This window comes from Myotis nattereri, assembly GCF_964212035.1.
Source record: "Myotis nattereri genome assembly, chromosome: 4".
In the NCBI taxonomy this organism is placed as follows: domain Eukaryota; kingdom Metazoa; phylum Chordata; class Mammalia; order Chiroptera; family Vespertilionidae; genus Myotis; species Myotis nattereri.
This window is the reverse complement of record NC_138079.1, coordinates 53,421,121-53,438,431: the sequence shown is the minus strand read 5'-3', so window position 1 is coordinate 53,438,431 and position 17,311 is coordinate 53,421,121. Positions and strand designations below refer to the sequence as shown.

At 38.9% G+C, this 17,311-nt stretch overlaps 1 protein-coding gene across 1 annotated transcript in view; it reads left to right on the top strand.

The window, feature by feature from the left end:
- The window catches only part of KIAA0825, a 373,094-nt gene that overhangs the window by 144,430 nt on the left and 211,353 nt on the right, over positions 1–17,311 (top strand). The window contains exon 13 of the mRNA XM_081088719.1: positions 8,357–8,496. Within this exon, the coding sequence (XP_080944845.1) occupies positions 8,357–8,496 (140 nt within the window). The remainder of the gene's footprint in view (positions 1–8,356; positions 8,497–17,311) is intronic.

Here is a 17,311-nt window from a genome sequence, read left to right as displayed (position 1 = left end):
CTCCTAGTTTTCTTTCCATATGTATATGGACTTCCACTTGCAATATTCTCCAAACTGCACCAATAGATTTCTCGCACCCAAATCTAATTTCAAAACTGAATTTTACAGTTTCACACATATGGCTTAAAAACCTTCCATGAATTTTTCTTTTCTTTAAATATATTCAAAAAAAGTTAGCCTGCCCTATAAGACCTACAGAGAATGGATTACCCACCTCTGCAATATCTTCTAATACCACACTACCCTGGATTCTGCTTTCCACACCTTAGCCTTTTTACATTTTTTTTTTTTTTTGCCATGCCATGCTCCTTTCTGCCATAGGATCTTTGCACATGCTTTCCTCATTCTTTGAAATGTCTTCTTCCTCTTTAACCTAGTTGATACCAACTTATCTTCCTATCTCAGCTCCAATATGACTTCTATAGGAAAGCCTTTCATCAACCCCAAAGATAGTTCACTACTTCTTACTATATCTTCTAATAGCACCTTTTGCTTTTCCTACACTGAGTTTTCATAGCTGTAACTTTATGTATATTTGTATGATCATTTAAATTATATATGTACTCTCCTCTAACTTCCATAAAAATAGAGACTGATTTTTGCTTACCATTGTGTCTCCATGGCCCACCACATAGGAATTGGCCAACAAATATTAGTTGAGGGAATGAATGAAGGAAGAAACAAATGTGTTCAAAGTAGTATTTTATTAGATACTAGAGGCCCAATGCACAAAATTTGTGCAAGGGTAGGCCTTTGCAGCCCTGGCTGCAGGGGCCCTCACAGCCCCACCCCCACCCGCACCCACCTTGGCCTGGTGCTGCTCGCATCCGCGCCATATACCCTTGGTTCCCCGGTTCTGTGAAGCCCCCTGATCAATCACCCATAGAGGGTGGACTGGGCCTCCCTCTGCAGGGCGATCATGGAACTCCCGCCCCATCAACCACCTCTCCCCCCCCCTCCCCCCCACCCGCCAGTGGCTTTGGGCCTCTCTCTGCAGGGCAGTCGTAGGGCAATGGCGGCCCCTGGAACAATTGCCTCACACTCGCCTTGGCTGAGCTGGGCCAGCGTGTCATAGCATGGACATTCGCACAGTCATTCTGCTATTTGGCTGTTCGGTCGATTTGCATATTACACTTTTACTATTATAAATTACCATATTAATTGGTACATTGAGCTGTTTTCACACATTTGATCTGAGTAGTAAAGCTCAGTCATGGGAAGCATGGTCTTATTGAGGAGATGTCTTCTAGTATCCTGAAGAGAGAACATCTGGGGAGGAAGATGAAAAAAGAGCTTTGCCTCCCAGCTGCTGCTGACAGCTGTTCCCCAGGACTGAGGAAAAGAGCTTCGAGAGCTTACAGTCTGATGAGGTGCCAAGCTTTGACATGGAGCCAACAGGCAGGGGAGAAGTAATGAGAGCTTTTTAACACCAAACCTCTTAAGTGGCTGTTCATGAGTGCGGATGGACAAGCAGCTGGATCTTTGAAAGATTATCAGAGAGAAAGTCACGTGCTCATGGAGCAGTTATTAAAAGAAGTGAATATGTCAAATGAACTAGGTACTGAATGCACCTAGATATCTTAAGGTTTACATATTTTTTTTCTATTATGGTTTAGAGGTTCTTATGTCAATAAGAACACAGCAATGGAACCAGCAATGAGATAATAGAAGAAAACTGGAGGTTTTCCCATGAGACAGATGTAGTTTGTAGATGCATAGTTTTGTAGTCGTGGAAAGTGAGTTAACCTCTGTGAGCTTTAGTTTTTGTGGACTATATGAAACTGTTTATATTTTGGTGAGGAAGTTGAGACATAAATACAATACAATCTTGCTGATCTATTTGAAAACAGCAGGCGATATCATCATGTGCTTCTTGCATCTTGAGATATCTTATTTCTTTAACTTCTGAGATACTTTTATGGCAGAGTCATGAGGATTAAGTGAACTAATGTGCCTACATGGCACTCGTCACATAGGTACTTACTAAACAATCCATCAGTATATTGTGTTAGTGAAGAGCTGTATGTTTCAAGAAGTTGCAGATTTTATCAATTATCTAAACATGTTTAAAGGACCCACTACAAGTGTGATAAAGTATAAAAAATATTGAACTGCTTCCTCATGGGGTTTCTGCACTTATCCCAAGTGTGATGCCAGGAGAGATCTTTCTTTTTAAAAAAAATATATTTGTATTGATTTCAGAGAGGAAGGGAGAGGGAGAGAGAGGTGGAAACATCAATGATGAGAGAGAACCATTGATTGGCTGCCTCCTGCACACCCCCCACTGGGGATTGAGCCCACAACCCAGGCATGTGCCCTTGACCAGAATTGAACCCCGGACTCTTCAGTCCGCAGGCTGACGCTCTATCCACTAAGCAAAACCAGCTAGGGCAAGGAGAGATCTTTCTTGATCTCCCTGTAACAGGCTATTAATTACCAGTAGATGGGGACCAATAATATCTGAAGCTCTAGCCAAATTACTCTGCTCCTCACAAGGAGAGGCTGAGGTATTCATTAGTGTCCAGGGTCTCAGATGCTAGATTAGCCTTCAGAGTCCAAAACTGATACCTGAACTGTAATATTATTTTAAAAATTAAAATTAGATTTTTAGAAATAGGATATGCTAACTTGTATAACATTAAAGTATGGAGCTAAGGCTATGACTTTTAAGTACTAATATCTTTGGGTGATTTGGGGGAAATGGGGTCATCTCAAGTGAAAAAGGTTAATTTGCTAAAATCAGGAAATATCCTAGGTCTCATAGGTTGAATGCCTACCCTCTAAGTTGTACACTAGATAGTGTAGATACAACCAACTCTGAAAAAATAAGACTCTTTGAGTGTCCCATCTACCTTATTAAACAAATCCTCTGTATAAACATTCAGGCAATTTTCTGTTTAATTTATGTTTATTGGATCATCTTTAATTATAAGGCTCAGAGAGACTTGGCTATACCCATTATAGAGATTAAAATATATTCAAACATTTCCAATGCTATAGCCACATATAATTTACACAATCTTGGTTAAAGTGATAAAATATTTTGGGTTTTTCCCCCATTAACTTTTTTCGCAGGTACTAAAGTTATTTTCTTGGAAAAAATATGACAAATTTGCTTTAAAGATCTGTCTTTACTTATTTTCCTAGAAAGATTCTGAAGAATCAGTTTTGGAAAGCCAAGAGTAGTAACAGTAATTCAGGGGCTTCTCCTCCGCTTTTATTTTCCCACTTTAGGGCTTTTACTCTTAGTTTATCTTTAGTTGTGCCCTTGCCTTTGTTCTCTGAATCATGTAACTTATGGTCTCTGGTATAAATTTGGCCCAGGAATCCTTGACAGGAACCATCTGGTTGAAATCAGTCCCTAGATACCTTGAATAATATGTCTCCAATTTGGGAATAAGCCTTGAGACCACAAACTTGATTTTGGGTCAAAAACATGGTATCTTCAATCAGAAGATGAAATAGAGCCAACATCCTCAATGCTGGAAAATACAACTGACCCATCAAATAACAACCGGGTTGAATAGACAGAAACCTGGAGTAGTCGAATGAGCATAGGTTTTAAAGTCAGAAAGACCTGGATTCAAAGTCCAGCAGCCACATTTATTAGCTAAATGAACATGAACTTGTTTCTCAAAAATCCTGAAACAAGGATTAAGTAAGATGAATACTAAGTGTCTCCACTCATGTGGATTTCCCCAAGAAATGGACCCTTACACACGGATTTAAGAGACAGTAATTTATCTTCTAAATGGAGAAAACACTGGAAGGGGAGTGAGTCAATGAGACAAAGGAAGAGAGGAAAGAAAGATTAGTATAATCAAGCCAACCACCAAGGAGTAACCAGAACTTAAACCTTCTGGGGAAATTCTTGAAACCAGTGGGAAATTCACATCTGAGTCATCCCACCAAAGGAGCAAGGATACTGAGATACTTACACAGCAATTTTCATACATTTTTGATTGAGAGCTGCCCTAGAGTGTTAATTTGCTGGCACTTCCAGCCTGTTTTCCTGGGAGGTAGAGAAATACAAGTTTTTACAGTCAGAAGTAGTCAGGCCAGTGTCTGTAGCAGTAAAGGCAAGAGAATGTGGGGAAATGGACCTCTGCTTTGGTCTCCCCCTTGCACCATGGAAATCCACCCATTCCCCATGTTGAGTTCACTCAGTCCTGTCATTGATTCTTCTCAGTGATGGCTGGTCAAAATGTCTTCTAAAAAGTTATTACAGTAGAGTTAGTGGGACAAGCTAGAGTATCCCCTGCTGCAGTAATTTCAGGGTTTGCAAGTGATATTCATTATTACATTCATCTACCTCTTAGTTCAACTTCCCTTTACCATCAGCTAATTTGTGTTGTTGCCCAGTGGAGTCACTGAGACCTTACCTATCCGAATATGGTTACTTCAGTCACCTATTTATGGTGCTTACAAGTCATGAAAGCAAAAAAGAGAATCCGTTGAACTACAGACATACTCCTTCCTAATCACCTTATGATAGCTCACCATGATAACTAGGGTTAATCTAGCTTCTCATGATAATTAAGGTTAATCACCCTTGCCAGTTTAGTAACTCCTTTCTTTGACCCATAGACTGCTGGCATGGGAAGCCAACGATGCCTAGATGGCAACTATAACTTAAGTTTAGTGGAATTGTTAATGTTCCCCTGATAGAGGACCACCACAGAACCAGGACCTCCACTCCTGCAATGCCTACAGGGCTTACACACATTCCCCAAGTGGATCAGCAGGAGCACTGGTGAGAGTGGCTCCTTCCACTTTCACCTGTTAGTTCCCCAGTAGTTGATCTATTGGGGACGCAGTATCACATAATGGCTTATGGTTCAAAGTAAGTATCAAATCCAGAAGCAGAGTGTCCTAATGCCATCCCCAAGCTGTGAATTTCAGAGTGCATTCCACTGTTCTACTAGTTTGGCAGCTTCTATGTGATTGATTATATATATATATATATATATATATATATATATATATATACACACACACACACACACATATATCAATGAATCCCATGGTCATGTGATCTGAGCAGTAAGGCTTCTCATCTTGCAGTGGGAACTCAGCTAGTGTGCACTAATAGAACTAAGATTTTTAAAAACTTTCTATTGCAGTATGAGTACATATTTTTACATTTCAGAAAATACAAGTGAAGTAAACACACCTGTAGACAGCTAAGATTTTGTTTGATGCTTCTATAAAAGTAATTTGTTAGTTTCATAAACCAATAATGATTGAATCTCATTATTGTATCACTGCTTACTACTGGATTTGAAAAATTCTTTAGGTCAATTCATTCCCTAGAAATGTTGTACTTATTAGAGTATAAGTCTAATATAACCCAGCCATAAATTCATCCTGTCTCCCAATACAAGATTTATACATTCCAATGGATTTATACATTTTGGTTCTCTTCTTTGTATTATAGTAAAATTCAGCATGTACACATTTGATACATATATAAATATATATAAAATTCCTCTTTCTGTCATTTTTTTGCGAGGCTAATCTCACTTTCACAACTCCACCAGCTCAAAGGATGAGGGAACATATGCTTCTCCATATGCCCAACACAGACTCCTCAATGCATTTATTACTCGGAGCTTGGAGACTGAGGAATCTTTGTAATATTTTATTTTTTCTCATAGTGAGTCATTTTACTGTACATTTCAAAATATGTGATAAATTGAAAGATCCCAAAATTAAGGTACATTTCAACAAACAGTTTCCCATCTGCCAAATGAGAGGTTTTATTTATAACCAGGTATTTAAATACAGTGGAATGAAATTACACTCAAATTATTTTGCTTTATTACATGTTTAAAGGGCTGAGCATAAACACTAACCCCTCTAATCTATTCTCCATACTGCAGTCAGATCAGGAAACTCATCTGCCTTAAACTCTTCAGTGGGTCCCAAATCCCTACAAATGAGGCCCTCTATGATCTGTCTCCAATCTCTTTCTTCAGATTGTCTCTCAAAGACCCTCTTCCCCCTTTCTAGACTTTATCAAACTGGATCTTTCAATTCATTAAATGTATTCTTAAGTCAGCACTCAACTCAAGTAAAATGTGTAGGAAATGTTCAAAAACTAAGTCCATTTTAATATATCACTTACAACCAACTAGTTGCTTTTCATCTACTGAACCCCAAGAAAGTTTCCAGAAGTTAGCCCTTGGAATTTAGGAGAGAAATAGGGACAACAATTGTAAGGATCTGCTTCAGTGTTTCCATCTGAAGGGCTCTCCTAGTGGATTCTTCCCTTTGAGAATCTTTATAATATTTTATTTTTACCATATTTGAACTACTGCAAGAGGCAGACCAATTTGGGAACACCCAGGTAATTCAGAGCACCGGAACTGGTGGACTCGGTTCCTCTGCATCAGAGTTTAAGTAAATAACTCCCTCCTTCTCTCTTCCCCACCCACCCGGAGCAGGAGTTTCCGTAGCTAACATTGCCCCACCAATTGTCCAAGGAGTTTCCCTATTTCCAGTTGTGTTTATCCGAGTCTCACATGGGAAGTCTGAGTTGGCCCAAAGTTCAGATGCAGGCTGAAGGATTTTGCGCATCATAAGGTTGTGTAATGATCCAAATGCCAAGCCAAGCCAAAGAGTAGGTGCTTTGAAACTTCTTCATTTTTATCTTTGGATCCTCTCACTTTCGCTTAAACCAGCTTTATGGCAAAGCATCAAAAAAAAAAGTTGCTTTGCTATTTATGAGCCTACTTTTCAATCAGCTAGGTTCACTAGTAGATTTGGAGGTATAAAACAAATTCTTGTGTCCTCACAAGACTTGAATCTTGTATAGAGAAAAGTTTTAATTGATTAAATAAAAAAGTGCTAAAATGTGTATGTTTGTCATAAGTGCTTTAATTCACAGTGAGATAGACCACTGTGGAGAGAAATGTTTAGTGAAGACTTTACAGAGAAAGCAACATTTTTTGCTGTAGATTGAAGGATGGGTAGAGTTAAGTAAAGGACTATTGCAGGGCTGGCAGCCACAGTGGACCCGAATGGGCACAAAGGCTCAGAGTCAGGAAAGATGATGCCAGCTGGGTCTATCCTTACAAACTTGCACCAGAAAGCACCTCTTACCATAGTGGTTCTCAAATTTTAGCATACATCAGAATCTCCTGCAGAGGGTTGGTTAAAGCACACATTTCTGAAACCCATCTCCAGAATTCAGATGGGATGAGGCCTGGGAATTTTCATTTTTACAATTTCACAGGTAATGCTCACACTGCTGGTCCAGTGCCCATGCACGAAAACTAATGGTTTAGACTATGTTGATAACTGGATGGTTCACCATTCACCACTCCGTAAATTTCATGTTGAGATGATCCCATAAATTGTTTCTCTTAGCAATACCCTTTGTTCTGCCTTTTTCCCCCCACTGTGAAGTTAGGTCCTTTCACTCACATGCTCACATTGCCCAATCATACCTTTTCTTCCCAATGCCACCTTATTCCCATAGTCCTTATGGCTGCGACCAAACTGAGTTTGATCATTTCCTGCCTTTTTGTTGTTGTGGTTGTAAGCTGATTTTAGATGTTGTGACCTTTAGCCAATCTAAACTTTAAGATTTTAGAAGGAAAACATGAATTATGTTATCAGTTTTCAGTTTCTACTTTACTTTCTTATCTCCTGCAGATCCATTAATAAATGAACGTGGTGATATGGTAGACCTGACTTTGATTTTCTGTCCAACACTGATGATAATTTCCCAAATAGAAGCTTATTTGCCTTGGAATTATTTCTCTTTGATGAAACAATTACCCAAGTTGGTAGCAGTGTGATTGTTAGAGTGGTTCTGATAATTGCATGCTGATTTAAGTCTTTACATATTAAATAATTAGATTATGGTTGACCCTTGACAGAAACTTTGAATTCCTTTAGTTTTATCAGCAATCGTAGTACAGGACAAATTACAAAGCAGTGAAAACCCATTGAAACTTCTTGCCATGAATAATAAAAGGAGTTAATAGCACCTAGTAGGCACTCATATAGTTGGTATATGAACAAATAAATGCATTCTAAATAAATGCATAAATTATTTTTATTTGCTCCATGAAACTAAAACAGACATAGTTCTGTGAAATATAGGCATGGTGATTTTGTATCAGTTTTAAACTTGGCAGGCTACCAAATGTTAATTTGCTTTTAGCTAGTTGAGATTAAATGTATTCCTTCCCTGAGCAACCCTAAAGTAAGCAAGCATGAAAGCATTTTCCGAGTAATCTTGGAGGAATTGACATTTAAGGGAGTTAGCATTACATCTGTACTTTAAGGCTATTAATTTCATAGATAAATTAACTTCATTACTCCATCTTTATCTTGCATTTGAAAGGACTCCATCAGCTGGACAACTGACAACTGAGGGTCAATTGAAACTGCTGTTAGCCCAGCCAGGTTGTAATTGGAACCTGCTTCTGGAAACTCTACTGCATCAGGATGGTTTTTTGCTGAAAATCTTGCTGAAGAGCTCAAGTGAGTATTTGTAATTATGAAAATGTCCTCAAAAAACCCAGTCGTTGTTTGAGTTGAATGAAAATGTTTTTCATACTTGAATGTTGGCAGAGGGATGTAAACCAATTCACTGTATCAACAGTCAGTGGGGTTAGCAGCAGGCAAAATATTGAATTGCTTTATAGAACTCTGGAAATATTTTTTTTCAGGGACTCTAAATGAGAGAAAACAATATTTTTATATAATACTATTCTGTCATAACTAACATTATATAGAAGTATATAAATGTATCAATATCTGGTGTTTAAAATGCCTAAGTAAATTATAGAAGTCTCAATAGATCTAAGAGAGAGAGAGAGAGAGAGAGAGAGAGAGAGAGAGAGAGAGAGAGAGAGAGATTACATTAGAATCACACTAGAAATTTCAGTGCTTGAAGAGCGCTTATGTAACTTACAAACAAGCAAGCTGTGGCTTAAGCCATATCCATTGGGGCATGGAGACATAATCATGAGAAAATTATGAATGGATATTGAGGAGTAACCGAAGACCATATTTCTCTTAATTAGATTTTTTCCCCGCTGTAAGTGCTATTTTAGAAAATGATTAGTAATATTATGCCAATCTAACATTATATCCTACTGCTCTCCTGCTACACCTGTGAATAGTTTTCTAACCATTTTCACATACCCCTACACATTTCTCCTTCTATACCACACGAGGCTAGATTGATCTTTCAATCACTAGTTTCCCAAATCAAAATTGTTTTTTTCTCTAGTCCCCCATCACTAGGACCAAATCCATGTCCTTCAGCCATTCAGATATGATCCAACCCTAGTTTTCTAACCTTGTTTCCCACTATTTTCTTGTTCTCTCTCTCTCTCTCTCTCTCTCTCTCTCTCTCTCTCTCACACACACACACACACACACACACGCACACACACACTTCAGCCAATGTCCCAAAGACCCAGGCACATGTTCCCTGTATAACTTGGCTCACCCATGTTTCCTAATTGACTCACCATGACGACTTGGTTTCCACCAGTCTGCAAGGACCAGCTGATGTTCCAGATGTTTTAAGGCTCCAGTTCACACTGATCTCTTCCTTGCACTTTACAGTATCCATTACCTTCACTTCTTATTTGCTCTTAGCACATTCTGTCTTATATTGTTACTGTACTTGTATATGAATGAGGCAAATGTCACCAGGCCCTTCCAGCCTGTTGGTACAGAAATGATATCTATATCATTCCCCTGTCCAAATCACTCCAGTCATTTCTGGGAATTTTTTGGTTTCTCAGATCTGCTCAGGACCAGTTTCCGATGTTTTTCTTTCCCACCCATCTTGATGTTTGCTTCCCAAAAGCCACTTAGGGGAGGTGTCTCATTGCTGATCCCTTGTGAGGATATTGCTTCTCCCCTGGTGCTCTCCAATCCTTAAAATTTGTGGTGTCAGTATCACCACAGCATCTCAAGCTTCACTATTTTTTACACACAAGTTTGGAAATGACCTGAATGTCACCTTATTCCCTTAGATCCCCAAACAATACTGTTTGGGGCTTACACCTCCCAGGTTCACTTGGAAGCCATCTCTTCAGCTTCAGGCTGTAACTCCACTCCCCTAAAGGAAAGACAAGTGCTTCCTCAAGTAGCCAACATTTATTGTTGACTTGTTTAGGTGTCAAGCACTGTGCTAAGCATTTTACATTTGTCGTCTAATTTGGTTCTTATCATTCTTATATAATAAAAGGGTAATATGCCAATTGTCCCCTCAACCAGGAGTTCCACTGGAGTTCGACCAGGGGGCGGGGACGGCCTGCCAACCTCCTGCATTCCCTCCCTTACCCCCCCCCCTTCCCCTGGCCTGCCCAGCCTGATTGGCCCCGATCAGGGCAGGCCGGCTGGCCCCCACCTGTGCAAGAATTCGTGCACCGAGCCTCTAGTAACCTTATAAAGTATATACTATTGTTAAAAATAATGGTATTAGAGATTAAGATAATGTTACTTGCCCAGAGATACAGAAAGCTGATAGATAAATGGTGGATAGACCTGGATTTTGAACCAGCCAGTTTTTTTTGCCCCCTGCTTCCTATACAAATACTTACACATATTAAATCCTGGAGTGGGCTAGGAGTATCAGGAAGAACTGCAATCTGTCTGCTCTCAGGTTGGATCAATCAGGACACTCTGATACATGTGTATTTAACTGGTCTTTCCAGCTAGGAAGTCAGGGCCGATCAGAGATTTTTATATTCTTCCTCGAACTAGAACAGTGCTTTAATAGGGAAAGTCCAGTAATTGGCCAGTCAGTGATCAGTTAGGACATAAACTATAAAACAAGGTGGCTACATGACATGGATAGTCTCTGACACAGCTGGAGAGTTACTCTAATAGAATTGTTGAGACTCGTGGGTGTGGTCCCAGAAGAAAAATGGTCTCCTATTGATAGAGTTATATAGAACAACCTGGAAAATCAATTGAGATCAAACCTTTTCACTATACTGATATAGTCACCAAGTACAGAAAAAATGATTGCAGTTAAAAATATTTAACCATGTTTTCCTGCAAATACATCTCACATTTACTTATCAAAAGTATTAGATCCACCTCCTGGTGTGTATTAGAGACTTCAGTTATCAAAGGTACCATATAATGCCACCTTCAGTTTGGTTCTTATAGGGTACACATGTGTATTTACCCAGTCTGCTCAAATGCCCATCATTTTTTACAAATGCTATTGGGTGTTTGATTAGGGTTACATAGCCACTCTGGTATTGTCTTGTATTGAATTCATTAGCTACTTTAAATACTAAAAGGATGAAGTGACAGAATTTACTAATCAATTGATTGACTGACTTATTAAGTTCTAGTGGAAGCCTTGTCACTTTAAGTTAGAAACAATATACTCATGAAACCTTGTTAACCAGACAACGATGGAAATTATTATGTAATAAAAATGAGTTTGTGATATTTTTGCAGAAGTTTTCTTTCATTTGTTTAGAAATCTCGGGGTATTTCAGAACACCATTTGGTAATTTAGAAGTTTAATCTTATTTTTAGGAAAGCAAAATTTTAGAATAAAATATGCTGAATTCGGTGCTTCAAGCAACCTAATTATCAGCTTTCTTTTTTTAATGGGAGAGTTTTTCTTTATAAATAGTGTCTTTTCAGTCTAAGTGATAAAATTTAACTTAGTGTTAAATTGGTTCATGAATAAGAATAAAGAGATTTCAGCAGATTTTTATTATACATATTTTAAAACAAGGTTCTCTTTATTCACTAAACAGTTATTAAATTCTGTTAGGTACAAAAATTTTTTGATAGACAACCATAAAATAAAGATGAAGACGTGGGGTTTATCTTTTAGTTAAGGTGATATCTGTAGCATTTGGGATGGCTCTATGAAAGTGATTTATTAGAACTTCTATTTATTTTAAAAGAGTCAGCAGAACATTTATGGAAAAACTACCTTGTAATATGAGGTGCAGAAAATTGCCAAATTAAATAAATGAATTGTGAAATTTTAATTTATAATATATGCTTCATAGGCTGCAGCTCCTAGGAAATAGAATCATGTTTTTGCCATAGATAATAATTCCATGTGTAAATGCAGTATTTTGAGGGAACACTTACACTGCTAAAACTTGATAAAAATAAACTGATTTCACGTGGTAGGTGGTTTATAACATTTGTTGGCTACAGTTCAGTTGGCATGAGAAGGTAAATGTTGGTTTCATTTTTAAATTGGGCCCCCTTAAATTTAAAGAGAAAATCTCTTTACTACAAATGTTTATAGAAGACTTTAAAATTGTAAGACACTATTGTGGATTACTGACTTTAAAAACCCAGGGCAATTGTTTTGGTAATTGCCTCACTGAGGCCACATGGCTTAAGCAGTTTCTTACATGTGGCATCAAAGGAACAAATATTTGGCAAATTTCCCAATTGTTAGCAGGTGGCCTTTTCCTGTTATGTGACATTTGAATGAAGTGTGACTAACATTCTTTCCTTTGCCCATTGCCCCAAGAATGATTTCCAGTGAAAACTTCTTGGCTTCTTGTAATTTGCAGTTGTAATATAATAACAACAACAAACTAGCAAATACATAATATTTAACATGTTCCAGACATTGTTTGTAAGTGCTTTAAATGTATTCACTCACTGAATCCTCACAACAATTCTGTGTAGGAGGTACAGTGGCCATTTCCATTTTACAGATGAGGAAACTGAGACACATAGAACTTAAGTCAGTTATCTAAGTCACATAGCTCTTAAGTGGCAAAGAAAGATGCGAACCAGACCACTGGCTTCCAGAGACTTCTTCCACCCACCACACCATGCAGCATCCAGGCAGAGCCACAGAACGTTTACCAAATCGCAGGTGGCACAATTCATGGGAGCTATCAGGAGCCTCTATAATGGATCATCTTGATGGTACATTTTGTACTTTCAACCTTATAACAAAGTGCCTAAAAATAATCAAGAAACAGAGCAGCAGAAAATTCTTGCTAAAAGGGCTGCCATCCCTACCAAGCGGTGATTGACGTAAAATGAATAAATTCAAATTTTCTTATGTTATAGTTAATATTTTCCTGATCTTTTGAGTTGTGAGAGGCATCTTATGGATGAAGCTTGGTATTCTTGACTTTCAAGTTCGTATAAACAGACCACCTGGGGGAGCTGGTTAAAATGAAAGATTCTGACCCAATAGGTGGGCCTGAGATTCTGCATTGCTAACAAGCTCCCAGGTGTGCTGCTCCTGCTGCTGTTGGTCCCTGGACCCCCTTTTAAGTAGCAAGGTCATCCAACAAAGTATCTGTTTCTATAAAAGGCAAAAGAATTGAGTATGTGGCTTGTCCTTCCAGTGTATTAAAGACTTTTAGAAAGACACAATATACTTAAGACTATTTCTAAATCATTTTATCAGGAAATTCACAGCAGTCAGAAAGCACGGTCTTATTCAAATACAGATCTGATGATGTCACTCCCCTGCTGGAAACCTTTTAAGGCTGCCCACTACTTATCTAGTAAGGACCCTAATCCTTGAGGTAGGAGCAATGCCCATAGTTCTCTGGCCGTGGGTGATGTGTCCAGCGTATGGTGTCCTGCTGCCCCAGCTTAGCAAGCTCCAGCTCATGCACATTGCCGTCCAGGTTGTGCATGCTAGATGTGTAAATCTCTTCAGGAACAAGGCAGCTGCTCCAGCACCAGTGACCTTTCAACTGTCCCATATATGTACCAAATTCTTCCCATGTGCAGAATTCTTGAAATAGGTGATCTAGAATCTTCTCACCCACCATATTTTGGAGTAGCATGTCTCAAGACCCATCAGCTGTATTCTATCTGAACTTTATTTATGGACACTGAAATTTGAACTCACATGGTTTTTGCATGTCTCAAAGCATATTATATTTCTAATGCGTTTTAACCATTTAAGAGCCATTCTTAGCTGTGGGTCATAAAAAAAGTGGGTGGCAGTCTGGATTTGTTGACTGGGCTATAGTTGCCAACCCTTATTCTAGAGAACTGTGCAGCACCCAGGCTCCCAGGTGGCTTTCTCACTTCTTGGAGTTTATTTTGTTCATTAGATTTCACATATGAGTGAGATAATATGATATTTGTCTTTCTCTGACTGGTTTATTTTGCTTAGCATAATAATCTCCAGGTCCATCCATGGTGTCTTAAAGGGTAAGAGCTCCTTTTGTTATAGCCAGATAGTATTCCATTGTGTAATTGTATCACAGCTTTTTAATCCACTCATCTACTGATGGGCACTTGGCCTGTTTCCAGATCTTAGCTATTGTAAATAATGCTGCTATGAACATAGAGGTGCATATATATATTCTTTCTAATTGGTTTCAGGATTCTTATTATATACTAGAGGCCCGATGCCCAAAATTAATGCACTTGGGGGGTGGTCCCTCAGCCCAATTGCAAGGGACCCCACTGATGTACGACCGGTGCCAGAGAGGGATGTGGGAGATAGGCCATCTGGGGAGGGACCGTGGGAGGCCTCCAGGGGGTGTCTGGCCCATCTCGCTCCGTCTCAATCGGCTGGACCCCAGCAGTAAGCTCACCTACTGGTCGGCACATCTGCTCCCTACTGGTCAGTGCACATCATAGTGAGCAGTTGAGCAGCCTTAGCATATCATTAGCATATTACGTTTTGATTGGTCGAACAGCCGGCCAGACAACCGGACACTTAGCATATTAGGCTTTTATTATATAGGATTCCCAGAAGTGGGATTGCTGGGTCAAACGACAGTTCCATTTTTAAGAGGAAACTCCATACTATTTTCCACAGTGGCTATACCAGACTGTACTCCCACCAGCAATGTATACGGGTTCCCTTTCTCTATCTCCTTGTCAGCATTGTTTGTTGATTTATTGACAGTAGTCATTCTGGCAGGTGTGAGGTGACACCTCATTGTAGATAGCCAATACACATATGAAAAAATATGCTGCTTTTCTTTATCCACTAAAGAGACTAGCCTATACTTTGGTAGTCCTTTCCGATAAGAGCGTTATCCTGTATAATAAAGATGTAATATGCAAATGGTCATTATGCCATGAAGCATAATGACTGACTGCATAACGACCAGATCACGGATCAGCAGGAGGGTGGAGCAGCAAGCTATAAGTGAGCGGTGGAGAGCTACAGGAGGGGGCAGGGGAGCAAGCTATGGGGTGGGGGGGGATGGAGGGAGCTACAGGAGGTTGGGGCAGTGGGTGGAGAGCTATAGGAGGGGGCAGGGCAGCAAGCTATGAGGGGGACTGGGGGGCAGAGGGAGCTACAGGAGGGCAGGGCAGTGGGCGGAGAGCTACAGGAGGGCAGGGCAGTGGGCAGAGAGCTATTGGAGGGCGGCAGTGAGCTACTGGCGAGCTACTGGTGCATGGATTCGTGCGCAGGGCTACTAATTATATATATATATATATATATATATATATATATATATATATATATATAATCAGTTTGCTAACTTGAGTTGTCTAGCAGAGGGACTGGCTACCTTGAATGTTAGTGGCTATCCCAACACTGAAAGATTTCAAAGAGAAGCTAGGCCACTATTTTGCAGGTGCTAGAGGAATTTCATTTACTCACTCATGAAACATTTATTCATTTATTGACCAGACACTTACTAGCCTCTCTGTAAGGCACCTGCCGGCCCATGATATAATCTCATTATGTTTCTTAACCAGATATAACTTGGTAGAAATCTGTGGGTTCAGGAGGCAAAGTTTTTAAATACCTCCTTTGGCTGTGCTTTGTTATTCTTGCCAGTGCCTACTGCTAAAGCAAAATCCCTCTTTGCTCCACAAATAATTCAGTTGAATTAAAATAAAATCCAACGTTGGTGACTTGATTAGCAATCATTTCTTTTCCAATTGATTCTCTTAGTAGAATACCCCTTGTGTTCCCACCTTGCTTCCTTACCCTTAGAACTGCTCACCTAAAGGGCTTGCAGTTAATTTGAGTCCATTTGCAAACATTAGAGCCATGATTCCTAGGCTCAATTTTTTAGTAGTCCAGCTAGATGCAATATTAGAAAAGGGTTTCATGGTCAAAAAATACTGTAAAAACACTGCTTACTATATGCTAAAGTTCTTCTTGGAGATTTATAGGGCACGAATAACTAAAGACTCTGAGAAGTCCTACAGAAACACACACACACACACACACACACACACACACACATCTAATATTGTTGAAGCCAGCATTTCCAGAACATAAGCACTACTCATTAACATCCCATGAAATGCACTTTCAAAATCTCACCTTATAGAAACTGTGGAGGGAAACTCTAGTAGATACAAGCAGATACAGCCAAAACTGTTCCCAAAAGTTCTGCCTAGGTACATTTATAAGTATGTAAAATAATACAAAATAATTTTTAAACATACAGAATTCTATACAGATCAGTTTATCAGTTTTCAAGGAATTGGAATCAACTGCCCAAGTATAAACTTTTACTGAAGGTAGCTATTTTCTTGATGATTGAGAGTGTTTTTCTACTTTATTGTGTCAAGTTCTTTAAGACTCAGTTCCTTCATTAGTTAAAAAAAAATGGAGATGACATTCACCTCATAGAGTTTTTGTGAGGTTCAAGACAAATTGAAAAATCTATGTAAAACACTTCACTTAGTGCTTGTACCATTGTGGGTATTCAGTAAAGACCTGTGCCCCATCTCACTATAATCATAGCACTGAATTGAGACAGTGGGTATTCAAGAGAAATCTGATATTTAGTGTTTATTTGGGTACTGAAGAAAACAGCATAGAATAAGTTGTTAGTGCTGCACTTCAATTTGTAGATGAGCATTTTAGGATAAAACTTGGGAAAGAGGATCCCTAAAAAGAATGATTATTTTGTCTTCATATGTTTAAGACCCATGACATGGGATTTTCTTTTTAAAATTTCAAAATTTGCCAAAATAAGAATAGTTTTAGGGAAAAAAAGTAATAAAGAAGGAATATTTAATTGAAAACAAGTAAATGGTAGGTCTTTATATCAATTGTTAGGCTTTTATTTTAAAAAACTACAAGATTTTCAAAACTATTTTTTTAAGACAGGTTTCAATTTTATATTTGTTAATTTCTCAAATGGACTAGTGCTTCCCTAAAGCGATTTTCATGTGATACTTCACCCCCTTTTCCTCAGGTATTAATTTATTGGTCTAGTGTTTTAGGTTTGGAGTCCTTGTATTGTATGCTACACTTTCTATTCTTGCATTTCTCTCTCCTACTGTCTGACATGAGTCTCTGACTCCCTTCGGTTAGGGATGCCTGTTAGTGCCTGGTTAATTCAGCATCCCGAAGCTCATGGCACACTCTTCCACA